The sequence below is a fragment of the Condylura cristata genome, unplaced genomic scaffold, assembly GCF_000260355.1.
Source record: "Condylura cristata isolate star-nosed mole 26May11 unplaced genomic scaffold, ConCri1.0 scaffold00028, whole genome shotgun sequence".
Classification (NCBI taxonomy): domain Eukaryota; kingdom Metazoa; phylum Chordata; class Mammalia; order Eulipotyphla; family Talpidae; genus Condylura; species Condylura cristata.
The window spans coordinates 25,710,307-25,732,165 of record NW_004567129.1 but is presented as its reverse complement, the minus strand read 5'-3'; the positions used below and the strand labels follow the sequence as shown (position 1 = coordinate 25,732,165).

Below are 21,859 nucleotides of genomic sequence, written 5' to 3'. Positions count from 1 at the left end.
AAACCTTCTGGTTAAATTCCTCACGAAGGTCCAGTTGCTGAATATGGACCGTCAGTGACTGAGTCACTTCTGCCTCCAAATGTCCACGGTGCATTCTGGATTATAAATAGCCACCGAGGAGCTACTGAAAAGAGGCCTTGTTTTCTGGGAATCCCTGACGATGCAGGGAGAAAGTACGTCTTCACTTTCCATTCCCCTGTATGTGTATCCTGCGAGGGGTGTTTTGTGCATGGCTGTACAAGAATCCCTTTTCTTTTGGGGATTGTCATGTGTTAATGATTTACACAAAATGGCAACCTAGTGTGAGCCCCCAGAGGCCACCTCTCTACAGCAAAGAGCAACTCAACTCTGCCCTCTTAGCATAGTTCAAAATTTGGTTTTAATTATTCCTCCTTTAGGCCTAGGGTCTAACTCAATCCTTAATAGCTTCATGTGCTGGAATTATGGAGAGCCCAAGCACCCCCATGCCTTGTGATTTTCACATCCATACACATATCTCACTAAGGGCATTTTCCTCTCACCCTCATGCCTCTCTCAACAACTCATCTTTCTCACATTCCTGCAAAATGAAAACAAGATTGTCACACATATCTTATTGTCAAACATCTCCAGGGTTCTAGCATTTATTTTTGATCAGTTTAAAAGTCTAGAGTGACTGAAATGAAGGCGATTCAGATTGGCTACTTCTATTAGAAATCATTAGAGATTCCGAAATCATTCACTCTCTCTCTTCCAAACTTACATGCATCTTAAACATTATGTTTGGTGCCAAGTGTCCTCAACTTTGCTGTTTTGCTCTGATGCTAATTCCAGAGTCATTACATAATGACTTAAACAACAGACCAGAATGTGGCACAAAGCGTGTCTCCAGAGAAAGTAGCAGACCAAGTCTGGATGATGGAAAGAGCTTTATGAAGATTATGTTACAGAATAAAAATGTGGGGGGGAAACATGCTTAATGAAACTAAGGTATAAGTCTAACTTAAAAACTGCTTCCAGTGAGTGTTTAACAACGAAACTCTGTGGTCAGTACCAACTCAGAGCACAGAGAGGCTGCTGCGCAACGGGCAGCGGAAGAACCAGCGGGGAAGAAGCGGACACGAGCCAACCGAATGCTAACAACTCAGACAAGACCACACTCTGCCCTGGACCTGCAAATACCAACGAGTTCAGACTCTCACTTCACAGGTGAAGCACCTGCCAGGCACCAAGCCTTTTTCGTCAGCAACACAGCTCAGTGCTATAGCAGGGCTATAGCAGGGGGCAAAAGACCAACTGTGTGAAGCAACAAAGTACCACATCACCCAACAGCTGGAACAGTCACTGCTTGTTTCCAGTACACCTCACGTGTAGCTGTAGATGCCTTCTTGCAAGGACTAGGTCACACTGTATTTTGTCTCATAGGCAACCTTCCTAAATAAAATGTAGCAAAATTTATCACCACACCAGAACACATAAGAAGTTTTATGTTTTAGCTATAGTGGGTTTTCAAATTGTAGCTAATAAGAATAACTGTATCAATCAGGAGATGAAAAGATCATGACCTTTTGTTGGCATGGTCCACTTACAGATGGAGATGGTGGTGAATTTTACTTCGGTGTAAACAGACACAGTTTAGTACAACTGCTTCTAGACAGACACCTCTTCTGCTGCCTTTCTGAGCTACCATCATCTGTGAGTTACATTATTGTAATAGCCTCTTCACTGATTTCCCGGTGTCCACTCAATTATCTGCACATAACAGCAAATGCAGTGGCTAAAGTAAGAGTGATGTTTCCTTCTTACTAAAGTAAATCAAGGGACAGGCAGACCTGAGTTGAGGAAAAATCCTAGGTGCCATGAGGTACCCAGCTCCCTCCTGCTCGGCCTCCACACGCCAGACTTACATTCTTAAGTTACCTCACTTTTCTGAACAGTTAAGAAGCCTCCAGACATTCCACCCGCATTCTAGACAGCAGGAAACTGGGCCAGGAGAAGGGCGCACCTCTTCCCTTTAAGCAAACTTTCCCATAGTCTCATCCAACAGCCCTAGCTGCATCTTCTGGACCGGCTCTTACTCAAGTGACAGTCTGAGCTGTAAGGGAGGCTGGGAAGTACAGTCTATTCTAAGCACAACATTGCTGACAATCACAGGCAGAGCTTCGTTACCAAGGAAGAGTGGAGACGAGCTGCTGGGAGTATCCAGCAGTCTCCTCACCCCTGCAGGCTACTTTCCACACAGGAAGCTGAGAGGGATCCCCATAAAACAAATCAGGTTCACTTACTCCCCGCTCAAAATCTTCCGCAGGCTCTGCACTGAGTCAGAGGAAGTCCCACGCTTCTCTCTGTCCCCGCCACATCTCACGTGCCCCGGCCCTGGTGAGTGGTGGGACCTATTTGAATCGTCTCTGTCCTTGCCACACTGGCTTTCTTGCTGTCCCTCAAAAAATTGAACCCCCTGCCTTCTATGTGGCATTAGCAGTTCCCTTTCCCTCAGGGTTTCTCAACGTGAGCACTCTGCGGAAGCCCTTCCACAGCCTGCAGGCTGCTGTGGGCAGTACTCCCGGCTTTCACTTGCTCAGTGCCGGTGGTGTTGGTTGAAAAGATGCTGCCAACCTTCAGATCACACTGCTTGGGTGAAATGGCAAAACCTTATTATTTAAAAAAATTTAAGAGCAGAAAATCTCTTCCTGCCAGGGTGACTTCCGCAATACCAGGAGCTGAGCAGCACGCGGCAGCAGACTGGAACTTTGGGCCTCCAGGCATTTTTGCTGCAAAACCAAAACACAAACTAGAGGGAACCAGGCAGGCAAGCAGGAGACTCGAGTGTCCCCACATAAATATGACAATCGCAGAGCCGGGTGCTCCTGCTTTTCCATGACCTGAGGCCCAAGCCTGGTCACCTAGGGAGGCCATGCTTGGCTTGGTCCAACCGTGTGGGGAAGGAGGAATGGGAGTACAGAGACTGGTCAGAATCAGAGAAACTGAGGTCCTAAGAGGTGACAGAGATTGTCCCCTTAAGTAGAGGATGAGTCAGCTCCAATTCGTGAACATGCAGGCCCAGTCTGTTTCTCTCCGTGCTGCCTCCTGAGAGCCCGGCCCTCCGCTCTAGCGGTTAAGTGCTTTTCAAGAAAGAAGAGTCCTCTCACTGTAGCCGCAGCCAAAGACACAAAGTGGGAGGGGCAGGGGACTGCCACTTTGTGACCATCAGAAACATTTCCAGACATCGCCCAGTGTACCGGGGAGCCTACCCTGCCCCCACGTGTGGCTACTCCACGGGAGCGTCGCTCCTGGGCATTCCACGGCTGCTGCTCGGACACTCGGGCTTAATTGGCCCGCCTTGGCCTTCCTCCACCTCTCTCCTCTGACTTTTTTTTCAGAACACATTTCACTACTTGATATTACATCTGTCGGTGCTTGGTTTGTTGTTTGCCTGTTTCCCTAGTGGGAACTGAGCTGAGTGAGGGCAAGGTCTTTTGTTTTGCTCCCTGTGCCTGGCACACAGCAGCTCCCTCTCCTGAGGTATCTGCAGAAAGAATGCCTTTGCTACTCCAAGTAATGGCACTAAGTTGGGCCAAGAGCAAAATTAGGACTGGTTCTTCCCCCCAAGTTCTCCCTGCTTTCCTTCCCTGGCAGCCTGCTGCTCTTGGCCAGGCAACATTTGCCACCTGTTAGCTCATGTGGAAACGGACATCACCCACAGGCCAGGGGTGACCACCCCTCTTCAGGAGGGAGCAAGCCCCTGGCCACGAAGGACTTTCCTGCCAGGACACACTTCGTCCACGCAGGAAGAACGGGGTACACACTTGTGATGTTGGGGAATTGGATGCTGCTTCTTTCAGATCGAGAACCAATTATAGTTAACAGGTACAATGCTATGGTAATAAAAGGAATGTGGCATTGAACACAAAATGTGTTCTCTATACACACTTGCGTGCGCATCTAGTGCTGCTGTCTGCACAGATATATAAGGCAAACAGGACTGGCGACACCTGAGAATGGTAGTTGGGTAGGAAAATCATTTTTACTACATTTCTATTGTGAACATGCATCTAAGAAAAACTAATTTGCAAAATTAATAGAGCCAAAGCATTTCTATTAAAATGATGAACACCACAAGGGTACTCATCTTTAAAGCTAATTGTTTTTACATTTTAAGATTTATGCTCAATGCAACTAGATATGTAACTGCTAAATAGGAGGAGGCACGCTGATGACGACTGAGTTATGTGGCAGAAGACAAAACAGAAACAAAAAAAAATCAGCGATTTTCTATATTATAGAACATATGTTTAAATATTATCACACTGTAGAAAATAAAATATAAATGACTTAAAACTTTAAAGAAGAAATATGCACAGCCACCAGAAAACTAGGGGAACTTGAGATGTAAGTGAAAATTTCATAGAAAGTCATAATTAACTGCTAACATCCTGAAAAACGGAACAGTTTAGCAACATGTAACCAGGGTTCTAAGAGTTAACCCTCTCCCCCTAAGCTGGCTGTGCAGTGTGGGCTCCCCAACACCCACCCCTGCAGCTTGGACGCAGCCCTCACGCCCCGTTCTGCCTGTACTCCCAGGGCTGGGGTTCAGGTGCAGGGCTCTTACCCAGACCTCAGAGTGGACATACAAACCAGGCCTGGCCAGTCAGTCTAAGCTTAATCTTTCTGGCTACAGGTCCAAGAGCAGGTGAGTGGCCCATGCCAAGCCAACTGGACTGAGTTCCAGAACTTCTGTTAGGATTTTGGGGAAGGCAGAGGCGTGCCTTCTGCTGAGCTGCTGGGCACTCTGGAGCTGAAGGGAGCGCCCAAGACACAGAGAGAAGAGACAAAGGCGGAGTCTGCAGCACCGCAAGAGCCCTGGATCCAGCCACACTGAAGAGTTTCTTGCATTAGTCACTACTCAGGAGGCAGCATAGCGCCACAGTAGAGCATTTGTGCTCTCAGCTCAAGCCACACTGGTCTAAGATCTGGATCTGCTAAGAGATTTTTTTTTTTTTATAAATTTCTTAACTTCTCCATGTTTCAGTCTCCTCACCAATAAAATAAGAACAGGAATAGTACTTGTCTCATAAGGTAAACAACAGAATCCAGGAAGTTATGTCTAGTCTCAGAACAGAGGATGGCATCTGTAGTTATCAGCTTTATTCTGCTTTTATTGATGTGAAGTCAGTTTAAGTGTGGTTTCTGTCACTTGAAGCCACAGTGATTTCTTAAATCAAATCATACCAGTCTCTTGCTTAAACCCCCCTTTACTCCTCCCCTCATCTCATTCTCATAAAATCTACTCTTGTGAGAGCCCACAAGGTTCTCTGGCCTGTCCTGCCCCCTTCCTGGCCAGATGGAGGTTCTGATACAGGGCTGGGCCCTGTCTTGCTGAGCCGGGGGGTAGTGGGAACGCTGAAGCAATCAACAGTCAGGCTTGAGGCTGTTTTCCATCTGTATCACGGCCCTCATCACATCTAGTGTCAGAGTCTACTTACTTATCTGTCTCGACACCAGGCCCGGAGCACTTCTGACTGTCCTTAATTCACCTTTGCCAGCTCACCTGCATTTTGACCGGGAGGGTGGGCGGTAGCACTCTGGGCGGTGAAGAGGCAGGCTGGGCAGGGAATGGGGCTCATGGCCGCCAGGGCCTCAGGAGGCACCTGGAGTGAGCAGGGCTCACAGGCTGCTTTCACTTTCCTGGCTGAGTATTCAGCATCACCCAAGGGATCTCCTGGAGGGCTGGACACCACACATAAGCCCTCCTCCACAGACATGGCTTGAGACAGAGGGGCGGTAAAGGACACTATGCATCTGCAAGGGTGGTTTTGCAGATGCATAGTGGATTTGGAAAGATGGGAGAGGCTGCCAGAATAGACTTACTATCTCATGAAAGTCTCATGAAATTTTACAAGTTGACCAACAACCATAAAAACTTAGAATTCAGAAGAGCTAATTCTATGTATAAAACTACATTTCATGGAGTATTTCTATTTTTATTTCCTTCTAATTTACCCACTAAACCTAATTTTTCCCTTTAAGGTCACTTTAGCTTTTGTCGCAACTCTGAAATTTTTATTTAAAAAAAAAATTTTAAGGTTTATTTTCTTTATTTATGCACATAAGAAGCAGGGTACTGGGCCTTCCTGGTGGTGCAGTGGGTTAAAGCACAGCACTGAGACGCTAAAGCCACTGCAGCATGAGTTTGATCTCCAGCCCTAGAGGTGACACATGGCGCGCAGACCTCTCCTGACCCGCCCGCTGCTCCCCTCAGCAGTGTACTTCATCAATCAGTCTGTTCTGCTCCCTGCTCAGTCAGTCTCTGGTGAATCCTCTCACTGCTCCTGTACCTCTGGCCTGTACCCCAGTTCTGTATGCATAAATAAATACATCTTAAAAAAAAAAAAAAGAAGAAGTAGTAAGGCAAAGATTAGAGGTGTGAGAAGTGAGAGGATTCACTAGAGACAAAGTGAGCAGAACAGGCAGACACTGCTGAGGGCAAGAGAGGTTTACTGTGGCTCCGGCTCCGGGAATCTAACTCCTGCCACACTGGCTGGCAATATCTTGATAGCACTGAGACTTTAACACCTGCACTGCCAGGGAGGGCCCTCTGAAATTTTTAAGAACTTTCTCCTAAATGAGAGCAGCACTGCCATTCAATACTTGTCCCCCAAATCAGGAACACTCTGGTCTTTTCCTTGACTCCCATCCGCCGCTGAGGTCCTGCCTTTGAGGTTTCTTTTCTCTGTTCTCATTTTCTCCTTTGATTCACTTTTATTTTCTTCACTTTTTCTGAAGTACACTTGCTTTTCTCTTCATCCCTATACCTTATCCAATAATGCTCCCGGTGATATTGTATTATAATTATTACATTATATCTGGCCTTTTATCCACCCTTGGAAATTTCCTAAGTGATAAGAGAGATAAAGTGTCTTTTGTTATTTATAACAAGTCCCTTTCAATCATACCTGAGTTTGTGTTATTGAGGGGACTTTTGGAAAGCCCCTAAGGATGGAGGCTGGTTGGCAGGGGAACCAATCAGTGACAGGAGGATCGAGTTCAGCTCCATGGATCCAGGGGAGGGAGAAGGGCTGAGGTAGAACAAACCACCGATGGCCAATGACTCAGGTGACTGTGCCAATGTAGCAAAGCCTCCATTCAGGCCAGAAGGACAGGACTCAGGGAGCTCCCAGGCTGGTGATGCCTGTGGGGACGCAGGGAGGGCGGGGAAGCTCCACACTGCCTCCACGTTCCTTTCCTTTTGCATCGCTTCCATCGGACTGTTTCCGAGTTACGTCTTTTCACTGACCAGCAATCCAGTAGGGAAACTGTTTTCTTCAGTTCTATGAGCCACTCGTGTCAATTCATTAATCAACCTAGCGTGAATAGGTCATGGAAATCTCTGATTTGTAGCCAGCTGTGAGAAGCTGGACAATGATGTTGTGAGACTGAGCTCTGAGCCCTGAATGTGTGGGGTCTGATACTAACTCCGGGGTGATGGTGTTAGAACTGAACCAGAATTACTCGATGTGTCTAAGAACCCACACATTTGAAGATCAGAATTGACTCAGGTGAAGCACATGTTGTGCATAGAGAACAGAGGAATTCCCTTAAACACTTCCCCTGTGTCAGATGACTAACATGCACAATCCCTCCATGAAACTGAATCATTCATTCATTGGGAGCTCTGATACGTGACTCCTCTCATACAGTCGTCAGTTTTTCCTCAGTAAAGTAATATCTATATGTATTTATTTATTTTAGGGGGCAGCTGCCACCTATCCAGTGATTCTGTCCAGATCTTTCAGTGCCTGAGATGTCAGCTTTCAGTCCCCATCTTGATTCTTTATCCATCATTGTAAGCCTCCTCGGGGCTTCGAGGCCTGATAGGCCAGATTCTTCACCCCTCTGATAAAGTGTTTGGATACAACATCATCTTTTTTTTAACTTGAAAAATGTCCAAACATATATACATGCAGAGTAAAATGAACTCTTCATAAAGCCACCAAAAAGCTTCAATTAAACATCACCAATTTTGCCCTGGTTTTTATTTGTTTTCATCCTTTTACTCTACTCCAATTTTCTGGCTGGAATATTATGAAGTAAATCCTAATCGCTGAGACCCAGTATATGCTGAAATGTCTCACATTATGTTTTACTGTTTGACTCTCAACCCCCAAAATGTTCTTTGGTTGCTACATATCTTCACTGTTTTTTAATTTAAGATAGTACTTCCTAATTTTTCTTTATGCTTCTTGACTTAACACGTCAGGCCAACTGCCTGTAAAACAGGCCGCCTCTGGATTTGTCTCTTTGCTTCTAAGTGGTGGTGTGTGATTCATTCCACTACACCATGGAGTTTCTGCAGACTGACAATTCATTCTGGAGGCCTGACTGCATTATTTCAGGACATTCTGTGTGTGTGTGTGGGGGGGGGTGCTGGGCAGTTATCAGGACCAGCCACCTAGATGCCTCATGGTCAATGGTGCTGAGACTGACCAAAGGGTCTGGGTGGGCCATCAGAGGCCTTCCTTGGGGAATCCCCAGAACCAGATGCTGCTGTCCTCCATTGCAGACACCACCTGAGTCAGTTACTTCACCGTGGCCTGCTGAGTGGTGGCTTTTTCAGTCGTGTCATCTCTTCTCTCCAGAATAGCACTGAAATTCTGCTATTGGGCTATCAGAGAAGTCATGACACATTTTTGCTTGAAAAACATAGAAAAAAAATACATCACAACTTTTCCAACAGTCCAATAAATCGAAGAACCTTCCCTCCTCATTCATTAGGGCTACTTGACTACCCTGAAAAAGTGTGTACTGGAGAAGCAGGACAGTAAAATTCAGCCACTTTCAGCATAATGAACTGGCTATACTGTATGTCCTGACAAATTAAAGTCATAGGACCCAGCCCCGTCAGAGTGGCAGATGCCCACCAGCCCCCAGGCCTGTGCCCAAGCAGAAAGGGTTAGGCGGACAGCAAGTCTTGCATGTGGCTCACAGTGAAGTTTACAGAATCACCTAAATTCCAACTGCTTAACTAATTACAGCTTCCTTTAGTGGCTAAAATCTGTGGCAATTTAGAAAATACAGATGTCATCTCGATAAAAGAAAAAGCCAAAAGAGTGACTAGAAACTAGTGACAGTCTGAAAACTGGACTCACAGGAGCTTTTTATAAAGTAAACTTCAGTTTCTGATTAGTAGCAGCAATTTGGATTTTCATTTGGCACGTATAGTTAGGAAACATTTACTCCATAATCTGTTATGGAAGATCTCCTAGTCAAAACAAGAAGTAACAGTGAATTTTACCTTTAGGCCAAAGAGAAAAGTAAAGTATGCAAATTTAATTCCATTAGGATTAATGAAAATCACATTTTGAAACTAGCTGCTAATATTTTCCATTACAGTTGCCCTACAGTATTTCTGGCATATTATCTATCTAAGGCAAATGTTAATAAACCTGAAGTAAGGTCGTAAGAGTCAATGTTCACAAATAAATTATTTCAAACATATTCACAGTAATTACATACTATGCCAAAGGTAGCATCAGCGACTGCAACTGACAGCCACAGTTCAATCACACAGAGATCTGACTGAAGGTCAGCCAGCCGTTTGCAAGGTGGCGATACTTGGAAACCACTACGACTACTCAGAGGTGTGAAACACTCCTCTAGAAAGCTCCTTCCTCTAGAGAGCATCTGCCTTGTCTGCACGCCCCTAGCCCTGTGTAAAGCCAGAGCTCAGGCACTGTCTTGGGGTGAAGAAAACCTGGCAAGAAAAAGCACCGCAGCTCAAAACACAGGGCGCAGGTCCTGCCCTGCCGCCCTCCCTTCACCCTGCCAGCCCAGCGCCCTCAAAGTAAAACCCGAGTGGCCACTCCGTACCTTTCTGAGTCACCTCAGCTCTCTCCCTGGCGCCTGTTTCAGCTCAGGTCTCACTGCTCTCCCAGCACGCAGGGGTGCTTCTGCCTCGATGCCCACTGCCCTCTTTCCCTGCCACCACCAGACTCACTCCTGGTCTCCTCAGGTCTAACTCGAACGTGACCTCAGTGACACCAGTGTAGGCATCTTGTTTAAGACAGTACTTCTCTTCTAACCACATGACAGGAGAAATTTCTGCCTTGTTTACTGCTGTATCCTCTGTGCCTGGAACAGGCCAGGCACAGAGTGGGTAATAAACGTTTGTGAAGTGAACGAATGAATCCCAAGTCCAAAGAAAAGACACAGGCAGCAGGTACGTCCTGTGCTGTCTGTCTCTGAAAAAAAAAAAAAGTTTCAGTGGTATGTTAAAACTTTGTACAGAGGACAAATTCAATACGGGAAACCCCATTTTCCCTCAATTCACATTTTGGCTAAACTGACAGTTTGAGACTTACCCAAATGAATTCCCACAGAAGACTTGATTAAAAGCATATTCCTTATTTTAGAAAAAATTCCAGTTGGGAATCCCAAGGGAGAAACACCTATGGCAGCCATGCCAGCCTGCCGGAGGCCCCTGGGTACTGCACGTCTCCATGCCCCCCACCCCGCACCCCGTCCCGCTCCAGGGGCAAGGCCGGACAGACTGAAGCGGTCCCTCAGGTTTTTCTGCTGAGAAGGGCCTGGCGGTTCCTACGTCAGGCAGGGAAGGCTGCTGCTCTTTACCACATCGAGAGAGAACAGAGCACAGAGGGGAAAGCGAGGCGTCTACCTCAGGATCTGGGAGAGAAACGGAGTAAATGTTCCTGGAGTGGCAACTTGCCCGACCTAAGGGTTCCCGTTAAGTGCCACACACTTCTGCCTGACGTTGCTCTGTACAGAATTATGCTGGGCACTTCAGCGAGGGCTTACAGCATCTCTCAAGCTGTGCTGGGAGAACAACAGTAAACGGAGATGGTGCCCGTGACTGCGCTGTATGCTACCCTGTCACATAACTTCATTTACACCAATTGCTTCTGAGCCTCACAAGAGTGCCGGGAGGTGGGTGATAATGCCACTTTATAGTTGAGCAAACTGAAGCTCAGAGATCTCAGGTTTGCTCAAGGCCACAGAGGCAGAAAGGCGCAGGGTCATCTTCTGATCCTGGTCTTCTGAGGCACGGCCGTGGGCAGCTGTGCCGCAGGTCCTGGTCGGCTGATGGAGCACCACTGCTCCGAACTCCTTTCTCTGGCAGCAGGACTGCGGTGCAGTCACCGAGGGCAAGGCACACGGTCACCGGCAAGCACGGACAGGGTGGGACTCGGCCCACCCTCCCTGGCTGGGGCACGTGGTCAGCAGCCACCATTCCGGGACACATGCACCAGGACCTGTCGCTCTATGAGCCCAGCCCACCCCGGCTGCTAGCGAGGAGCATCAGGAAACGCCCTGGGTGCTTTCCAGGTGACGTTGGGGGGGGGGCAGAGCAATGGAATCGGACTTGGTCTTAGGCTTAAAATGGCCGAACATTTGAATACTCAGTATTTTCCTCACCCAACTCTTAGTTTAAGCTCCTAAGCAGAGGTCCTTGCTTAACCAGTCAGGTTCAGCAATATCAGGCCACCGAATCCTTTCCCCAGGGATGAAGGTTACAGAGCCTCTCAGGGCCTTGCTGATAAAATCCTAAGAAGACCAAAAAGATATAAGCCAAATGCCTATTCATTTCATCTAGAGAATATTGAGACAGGGTAAGACACACACACACACACACACACACACACACCAGCTTACTGGCCTATGGTTAAATCCCACAGCAGTACCTAAATGTCAAAAACAACAAAGACTGTTTGGTGGAAAAGGCAGAAGGTCACATCTGCAGGGCTCCCCTGGCAACCACATTTTAGATTTCATTTTCTCATTAGCTGATTGAAACTTAAAATACACCTAGACGCTTTAAGACCCATCAACAGCAGTTTCCAGTCTAGTCTCTGGAAGCCAACTTAGTCCACAATCCACAAAAATATGGTAGTATGCCAGCTGTCCCAGTTACATTTCAGTGGGGGAAAGTCAGGCTTCCAAGCTGTAATCAGAGAGTTCCCCATTGTCTGCTCAAGTGGTCCATGCTGGCTCCAGAAAGCAGCGGGGACAGGGCCGGGGCTGCTTCCTGCTGCTGGCTTACAAACCCTGGTCCTTCGCTAGTCTGGACCTGGGCTGTGGGTTGGAGGGCAAATGGACCCTAGACCCAGCTCTGTCTCCTCTGGCGTGCACAGACGTGGCCTTAAGAAGAGCTCAGTCATGGTCAGGTTAAAATAAAGGACTTTGGCCTTATTTTTCAAATAAGTCCTGACCTAAGTTCTCCCTGGTGGCACAAGGGGTTAAGTTTCAGCACTATGAAGCTGTCTGCAGCCACTGCAGCATGAGTCTGATCCCTGGCCAGGGAGCTGACCCTCATGGCACAGCAGACCCTTCCCGTATTGCCCGCTGCTCCCCTCAGCAGTGTGTTTCATCAGTCTTCCTGTTCAGCTCCCCACTTTGTCTCTGGGAATCCTCTCACCCTCCCACCATCGTCCCCCGACCCCCACACCTCTGGCCTACATACTGGCTCTTGTATGCAAAAATAAATAAATCTTAAAAAAAAAAAAAAAAACCTTGCCTGGAATTTCAAATAAAGCCAAAACAGTTCATATTATTATAGGATAATAGCTGTAACGTCTGGAGCTAGTATTTTACACACTTTCTAGGAGACGGAAAGAGCCCCTGTTTTCGTGCCCTATCTCCACAAAGCAGTGACCAGGCACACCGGGAGCTGAACAACAGGGCTCTTTACATAAAACAAACGAAAAGCAATACCTGTCTATTTGTATACACATGACTCCGTACCTGTGCACATACAGACAGCTGTCTGGAATGCAAACACCATGTAAGCGCTCTCTTCTGGGAAAAGGAATGGCACAGGAGAGCAAAGCACATCCTTTAAGTCTTATTGCTTGAATTTCTTTTGAGAAGCATGTATTTTTAAAATACACGTTATCGTTATAATTATAAAAATACTTCCGACTCTGACAAGCTACTTCATAAACACCTCAAAATGGTATTTCCCTGAAAATAAAATGTGATCTCAGAAATTATAAACACCCCTGCACAGATTCAAAACAGGGCAGTCAGAGGTTATTATACATTTATATCAGCAGGGTCAGCAACCCAGAACCCCTGGACCAAATCTAGTCTGGCCAACAGAGCCACAGGGCAATGCTGGTCTATACGTCTCTAAATTAAAAAAAAAAAGAAATGTGGTAGAGCCCACAAGCAGGCCTCCACACCTGAGTGAAAGCTTTTCCCTCTAGAAAAAAAGTTGGATGATTCCGATTTATACCAAGAATACTGTGTCTTTTCAAAAATAGTTTTAAATAATTTTGTCTTCAAAATCACTTTTAAACAATAAAAATTTGTCCGATCACTTAGTAGCCTGCCTCTACACCCACAGCACTGAGAGTATATTCAGCCGCCTCAATCGCTAGATTATGCTCAGGAAAGACTGCTGATTTCCTCAAATCAAATTCAGCCCCATGATGGGAAAATGAGCTCTCACGTGCTATAAAAATGTACAAGGACACATGGGGGGGAGGGGGAGAAATCAATCTCAGATGAATTCTCCAAGCAGTTAAAAGTAATTTTTAAAAATCCAGCAGTGGCACTAACATAACAGATCACAGTTTATTAGCCATTTCTGAAATGAAAGAAAAAAGTTTTTATTTTGAATAGAACTTGTATTCTAATCTTACTTTCTAATCTAGGAGCCTGAAAGGGACATTTCCATTTGACTACCAAAGATCCCAAGAAAAGTACTGAATAAAAATGTAAATAGCTTTGAAATTAGAGCTGGCAATTAATTTATCCTATAAACATGTATGAAAGTTCCTACATTCACCCAATGCATCTACTTAATGAACGTTCACAGATAAAACTCATAATCCTATCTAGAATTCTCAATCCCTGCTATGTTCTTAGTGTATTATTTGGAAATTAGTTTCCAATTTGAAAATTTAAAGGACCGTGTAAACTATAGGTTGGTTTGTTAAGTAATCTCAACTCCCATTTCATAAGAAATAAAAGCAATTCAGAAGCTATCATGCCCGAATTTCTTACAAGGAGAGAGTTTCACTGAAAAGACGAGGAAGGGTCCTCCCTGATGGCGCGACAGGTTAGGACACAGCATTGTAAACCGGCTGCAGCCGCTTCATTTTAAGTTTGAACTCTGGCCCCGAGGAGTCCACGTGGTGCAGCAGACCTCTCTTGTCTCCCCTGCCCGCTGCTCCCCTCAGCAGTGAACCTGGTCAATCTGCCTGTTCTGCTCCCCGCTCTGTCTCTGGTGAATCCTCCCACCGCCCTTGCACCTCTGGCCTGTACCCCAGTTCTGTATGTCTAAATAAATAATCTTAAAAAAAAAAAAAAGACGACAAAAACCATCATTCCAAGGAAAAGCTTAGGCAACATCCCCACGTACCTCCGGCAGACCTTCCTGCCCAAGTATACAGAGAAGATACTCTACCTCGATGTCCTGGAGGCTGAATTCCTTCTGATCAGTGAAGTTCGCCGCCCCGGCGCTGAGTTCCATCAGCATTTTGGCGATCTCGGGCTTTATGGCCGACGTCAGTCGACTGGCGGCTTCCATGACGTGCTCCTGCACGTCTTTGAGCTGCATGGCTGCCTTCGAGTAGTGAGAGTTCCTGAACACAGTGCTGAAGAGATCCGTGAGGAAAGTACTGGCGCGGCAGAAGACATTGAGGGCGTCCAGGTATTTGGAGATGCCCTGCTGGATGTCGGCGATGGGAGTGGAGTGAGGCATGGCATGGTGGCAGCTGCCCGAGGCGGTCAGGCTGCCCAGCGGGGCGGTGGTGGCTGTAGATGCCAGGGGGGCGCTCAGTGCTCGGCCCAGCTCAGGCATCGGGAACTGCTGGTGCTGCTGCACCTTCTGCTTGGACCCGCCAAGCAGGAAGCGCCGCTTGTAGTCCATCTTACTGTCCTGGGCGCTGCAGCAATACATGCGGGAGGGAGACTTGTCCCTGGGATTGGGGGCGGGTCAGGGCTGCTTCTTTTCTTCCCCCCAAAACTGTAGCTAGGTATAAAAATAGTGGAGTTCTGCAAATCTAAGTTTTAAAAAAGGCATTTTCATGAGGCAGGTGACCATGTGAGCCAAAGTAGATGCGAGGAGGGCAACAGGTTTACGTAATTAGTATTTTCAGGGTAAGCAGGACCGCTAACAAAAAATAAAAGTGTGTCCAAAATGCTACATAAGAACTGTTAGCATTCCACTCTTAGTAGAAAGATCTGCTTGCTGAGAAAACTGTTTACCTATAATTGCTTTGCAAGAATATTTTGATACTTGTATTTACAATGGCAGAAAAATAACTTAACTTTAAAAAATGTAATATAATGTATCTTCAATATACAGAAAAGTTAGAACTCAAAAACCCACCAGCTGATCAACAGCAATTTAAAAAGCAGTACAGAAGTGTTCACACTAAGTCCTAGAGAGGGAAGCTCAAACCTCTGCAGAATTGACAGAGCCTGCCTGCCAAATCCAGTCACCTGTGGAGCTGCTTCTCAATGCAAAAAACTTCCAAGTTTCCTTTAATATTTTTTGAAGACGATTTTTTAAAAAAATGGCATGTTATAAATTATAAGTCTTCTCCTCTCCTTCTGTTTGCTGAGGTAGCGGTTTCCTTGTAACATTAATCAGAGGTGCTTCGAGACTGGGCTGGCCCACAATCGTAAAGTCTGAAGCAAGAATGCACAGATGTATTTGTAAGGCCTCTAAGTCATTTCCTGTAAGGGGGGAAATGAGATTGTTAGGAAAGTTACAGTACAAAGAGTAATTCTGGAACATCTACTGCTTCAGTGTTACTCTCCACAAAGGTGGGTTACAGATGAATAAGAAATCTCATAACCTTACAAAAACAGTGAGCGCTGAACTATGACGTGATGACTATTAGGAGACCCCGCAAGCTGAAGTTCAAAAATAATGCACCCCATAAGGCCGGACTAAAAGCTAGCCAGCCCCCCTGAAGCAGAGGCTAGCCTGTGACATCCTGCCCAGGGCCTGCATTCAGACTTGTATTCAGCACCCCGCTTGCCGCCTCACAGTCCCCAGATCACAGTGAGGACTACTGACTAGGACAGCACTCACAAACCTTTAGGGGGGCTGAAAATGGCCACCGAGAGCCAAGCCTGAGGAAAAGCAGGAAGACTGTTAGGAAGAATGTTCCTCAAAGGCTGGCCTCGAGTGCAGGGTGGGGCGCGACAAGGGGAGGCACGTACAGCAAAGGCCCTGCAGCAGGGCAGCACGGAGGTGTGTGCAGACGCGGCGCAGAGGCCAGCAGGCAAGGGGACGCCGGCTGGGGCCTCCCCGGAGGCTGCTCCAGCTTCCCGGGAACCAGTGACCCCGCTGCTGTTCAGAGGGCAGCCTTCCAGAGCGTACGGTGCTCACAGCCTTGGGGGTAGCTTCCGCAGAAGCCCCAGCTCTGGGGAGGCTCACAGTGTCTGCACATCTCCAGCGTAGGTTTTGATACCTGCAACAGGGGAACAGCAGGATCCTCTCACCCAGCTGCGTTCAGGGTTCTCTCACCCACAACAATTTCAAATAAAAGCTCACTGACTACTGATAACTAGTTTTTCCTTTTAATTTTCTTTTTTTTATAGAGAAAAGTAAGCAAGCTTAGCCATTCCTCGTGGTCAATCCCATACCGATTTTATGGCCCGACCGTTACTTAAGGAAATGAGGAGTGCAGGTGACAAGCGCGAGACAGGAGGAGAGCCACGTGCGCACACTCTGACAGTGCGGCGGCCTGAACTCGGCTAGTGTGAAGTCAGCCGAACTGGCCACCGATGAAGCTCAATATCCAGAAGAATCCTGAGGCTTAAAATACCTCAGGCTTCAAAAAACAGCATATTCAATGGCTACTTATAAGAAATCTGTTCCCAAATGTCCTTTTTCTTTTCCAAATTCATGACAAGGCAATCCTACTATCCCTCGTCATACTCAACGCAGCTTTAACAAATCCCAAAGCACAAAGGCGTACTCAGCAGAGTGCTAAGGGAGGGCTGTCAGGGCAGGAGCGGTGTGAGGAACTCCTTCGAGTTCACCTGGACTTGGCAGCGCTGAGCCTCGTGAGCAGTCCGATGCTCAGTTTTGCTGCTTGCTTCTTGGGTTTTTACTTCACGAACTGTGGCTCTCTTAATATGTGCACCTGAAGTTTGGGTTAGGTCTGAATCTTAAAGCATGCCAAGGTTTTTCATCTCGGATTTCCCTCTAAACTCGTCAGCCACGTAGGCACATACACTTCAAAGCGGTACCTGACACAAACTCCGGGCTCCTCCACAATCCCTCAGCACAGGAAAGTCCTACCTGCTCTTTCCTGCTTCCCGTGAGACATGAGACACATCATTTTTCCTCACAGCTATTTGGCGAGCATTTGTCATATGATAGCAATTTAACCTCAAGAGAGGGCGAGAATGCAGGGCACAAATGAAACACTGGGTGAGCTTTACAGTCAGCCACAGCCACCCACCCAGATAAGTGAGCAGCGCACGGCTCTGGCCAGACGATACAAATAACTCTGACTGCACACAAGGGAAGCAGTTTAGTGAGGCAGCACCCCCCAGTCGCTTTCCCGGGCCAGATGGGTCTCTCAGGGAGGCTGCCCAGGACACGCTGTGTGGAGTATGGACAGTGGGGGAGTGGGAGGTGGAGGGGAGGAAAGGGCAGCGATTCCTTTGAGAAACTGATGAAAGAACATTCTTCAGTCACACGCCTATCCAAAACACCAAAGTTTCCACTCAGTCTCGGAACTGGAGTCCGAGGAGCTGGCACGTGACTTGGCATGCCCAAAGGAAGGCTGTGGAGAGCTGCAGGCAACAGGTGACTCTGCGCCTGGTGACAGCCCAGCAGGTAACCAAGCGGAGAGGCCTACAATTCAGGCCAACACACAATGGAAGCACAGGAAAATGCACACAGGCCCCTTGCGCCCACGCCACAACCTATGCTCCCATACCTTCGAGGCCTGGTCCGCAGACCACAAGCATCAAAGCTGAACTGCCCAGGACTAAAGGTGCACTGTACAGACAACCTCTGTGTTCAGGGAGATCACACGCCTACTGACATGGTATTAAGAAGGAAACATTTTTAGTCATTCCTTGGCAAGAGGGCATGTTCACATTAAGGCTAGGACAAAAAGAAATAAGCCAATGACACCAATCACGACGAAAGGACTTCCTCCTCACAGCAGAATCGGGCCTCTACTCCTTTCAATGGAATGACTATGCAAGGTTAATTCTCAAAGGTCAATAAGCAAATAAACCAAATGTTGATTCCTGGGGTAAAATTCAAATCTAAACATCAATCTTCTATAGGTAAGAGCAAAGAATGTGCATTTTATTAATTTGTATAAATTTTACATCTTTTTTTTTTTTTCAAGACAAAGCTGAAGTTATTATATTAAAATTACTCAAATAATTTTCCAAAAAGGTACAAAGGAAACTTAGTGGAGAAAACAGTCTTTTCAGCAAATGATACTGGAACAATCGGTACAACTTTTAGTTATACATCATACAATGTAAAAATAACTCAGAATGATTCTAGAACTAATGTAAAAGCTAAAAAACATAAGACTTCCAGAGCAAAATAGAAGTTACATCTTTTTTTTTTAACAAGAGCAGAGAGTATGCATTTTGAGCAAGCTTCCCATGTGACTCTGATTCATGCTGTAATTTGAGAACTAAACCTGTCAGCTGAAAACCTCCCCAAAGATACAGGGATGAGGACACTAGAGCATCAACACCTGAAGATCTTGACTATACAGACACCATTTAAAGCAACTCGACCATTTCATTAACATTTCCATTCATTCAAAAATCCAGAAAGGGAAATCCTTTCTCACATGATACATGTCTATTTCTGAGAGCCAGAGGCTGGGTTGGGTGGACAATTCAATGAGAAGTTCTGCTTATACTGCAGTTGCCTTTAACCACTAAAGACTCACAGTCAAGCTTGGGGTTCTTCAAACAGAAAGAACAAAAGTACCCTTAAGATGAAAATTAGCTTTTATTTATTTACAGATCTGGTATTTCTGTGCAAAGATCCCTGGCCAGGGAGCTGACCCACATGGCGCAGCAGACCTCTCCTGTTTCCCCACTGCTCCCCTCAGCAGTGTACTTCATGGATCTGCCTGATCTGCTCCCCACTCTACTCTGGTGACTCCTCTCACCTCCCTTACCTCTGGCCTGTGCCCCGGTTCTGTACGCATAAATAAGTCAATCTTTGGGGAAAAAAAAAAAAAAACACCATTCAAAGTCCACTGTTTTCAAATGGGATTTCGCCAAGAACACTACCGGAACGTGAAGTTCATCACACCACTTCACGTGCTCTGTTGTTATATGTGACTGAAGATTTCTGTGATAAAAAGCTTTAAAATTCACACAACAGGCAGAAGCACCCGTTTATATCCCTTTTATTAGTTTTTAAAATAATATTCTTCTCAATGCCTGTCTTACTGATTTTGAAGTGCTCCCCTGCCCCCATATTTATCTGCCTCAAGGATTCAAATACGTTCAATCCATTTAAGGACATTTCTTCTTTGTATTTTTCTAAAAAGAATTTTAATTGGGGGAAATATTCACCATTTATGAATCCACTATTCATGCTACATGGAAATAAATATGCATTGTGAAAGACCTCAGAAGTTAGCTGTAGCCAAGATTGTAAGACTTAAGTGCTGTATTCATACTTTTCATACTAAGTTTCACAAATGCATTGCAAAAAAAGGACATGTTTGCAGATCAGTTGTATCTTTTCAACACGTTAACTACAAAAATTCCCATTAAACTTGAACTCAGGTCTGACGACATCATTTAAACATTTCTTCTGCACTCAAAATCATCAGTAATTTCTACTTCAAATAGTAACAAAGGACATGTTTGAAACTAGATAAAAGTTAAATATAAAAAAGGTTTTCTTATACCCAAAGTGACAATATGGAAAAGCAGCTGTCCTGAGGAACCTAGGGGTTCCCTTTCAACAGCACAATGTCTGCAGAGTAGCCTTGGAGACCAACTAGCTGGGTAAGATCCTGGCTCTGCCACTTACCATCTATGTCACCGTGGGGAAGTTCTTTGACCTCTCTGTGCCTCAGTTTCATCATCTGTAAAACAGGGATAAGAACAGTAACTACTGCCATTGGGTTAAGTGAGTTTACACATATAAAACATTTAGAATAAAGTCTGGCACATATAAAGCACAGAAAAGGTGATGTTGCTATGATCACTCCTATACTGTAAATAAAGACAGGCAGGCCTTATTACCTCTGCCTAGCCAGAAAAATGTTACTTACACACTAGAAAGTGCAAGCTAGAGCGAGCAAGAGAAGCAAGCAAGCAGGGGGAGAGAGAGAAGCAGGCAGGAGGCAGGCGCGTGAGGGAGAAGAACAAAGGGTCCAGAAGAAGATACATTGTGGCGTCTCTCTGTTGGCAGAGAGTGCGCCACAAGAAAGGTCTTGTCAAGTGACTTAATCCCTGAATTAGTGAACTCCAGGAGTCCTAGGGTAAGGGGCATCACATATTACAGTGATGTGAAAGCTCTGAGCTGTGAACTCTGGACAATTCTTACCGATCTGGATCATTAAGCTAACAGAGAGAGTGAAGCGAAAGCAGTCCTGCTGTCAGCAGTGACCCAGGACACAGCAGCAGGCATCACTATGCCGGGCTGAAGGAACAGGCACCTGTGCTTACCTCCCCACACGCCCCAGTCCCAATGTCACTCACTGTGAAGCCTTTCACAAGGCTATCACAGCATGAAAATCGTGAGGAGGGCACAGAGAGAAAGTCTATTTAAATGCTGGCCACTTTCTAGAAGACAGAGGAAAGTGCAGGACAAGATGAACCAGAGAGGAGCTGGACACCTCCCAGAACATGCAGGGCCAAAGGTGCTGGGGAGAGAGGCGGCGGCGCCCTGGGGCCTGTACGCAGGCAGCTCTGAGGTAGGGTACAGACACCAGGACTGGGAGGTGGGCTAATCAGCTGCTCTCCACACTGCTCACTGTTGGTCACTGAAGCAGCCAACCCCCCCCCAGAGAAAAAAACTACTGGCAAAGAAAACTCTTGCAGATGACCTACATTGTCAGCCCAGTTCTTTGCTGATGAATGAAAAGCCAGGAGGATGCAAAGGGTGATGAAGATAAAAGAACATACTTCAGGTCCCACAGACACATGTGCAAAGAAATTCTAACTGGCATCCTCAGTGAGATCTGAGAAGATCTTTAAAACAAAAACAAGCAAATCATAAAGGAAGCAGCTACCAAAAATGCCTGGAAGTAAAATGACTGCCAAGATGAAAAACAAGGGAGAAACAAACTGTGAGGGGAGTAAGGCATATGGATACACATGCACTCGGGTGACGCATTTCAAATATTTAATGGAAGAATAAGTCAAAAACCAATGAGTATGTCCAGCTATGAGGCACAAAGAACAAAAGCAAGGAAGGAAGCTACACTCAATCAATGCTTTAGAGCTTACATTCAGCACCATGCAGGTACATTTATTATCAAAATTGAAAAAAAAAAATTTCCTACAAATAAATAAATAAATAAATGAACCCATTTTTAAAGTTGGTAGCATAACCCCAAAGAGAAGGACTAAATCAAGTTTAAACAGTGGGCTGGCTGCACTTCTCTGGCATTTTGTCAATTAAAAAGGTAAATATATATATGTATATATATATATATAAAAAGAAGTAGCAATATCTTAATCCTTCATTTGAATGTGAAATACCAGTTTTAAGTTACGATTTACCCTTTTCTACCCAGAAAGCACACATTTACTTTACTGAAATGACCTAAGAGTCACATTCCAGTTGTAATGAATGACCCTAACACTATTTTTCATCTCCAAAGCAGAGCTCCTTTTAGAAATAGCAACTTTACACACACACACACACACACACACACACACACAA

At 45.9% G+C, this 21,859-nt stretch overlaps 1 protein-coding gene across 3 annotated transcripts in view; it reads right to left on the bottom strand.

Moving 5' to 3' along the window:
• Positions 1-21,859, bottom strand: part of KIAA0355 (KIAA0355 ortholog) — a 62,240-nt gene that overhangs the window by 25,662 nt on the left and 14,719 nt on the right. For all 3 annotated transcript variants that reach the window (XM_012730747.1, XM_004690542.2, XM_012730748.1), the window contains exons 2-3: positions 19,997-20,051; positions 14,405-15,681 (exon numbers count right to left, since the gene is read on the bottom strand). In XM_012730747.1, coding sequence (XP_012586201.1) covers positions 14,405-14,899 — 495 coding nt within the window. In that variant the 5' untranslated portion in view covers positions 14,900-15,681; positions 19,997-20,051. The remainder of the gene's footprint in view (positions 1-14,404; positions 15,682-19,996; positions 20,052-21,859) is intronic.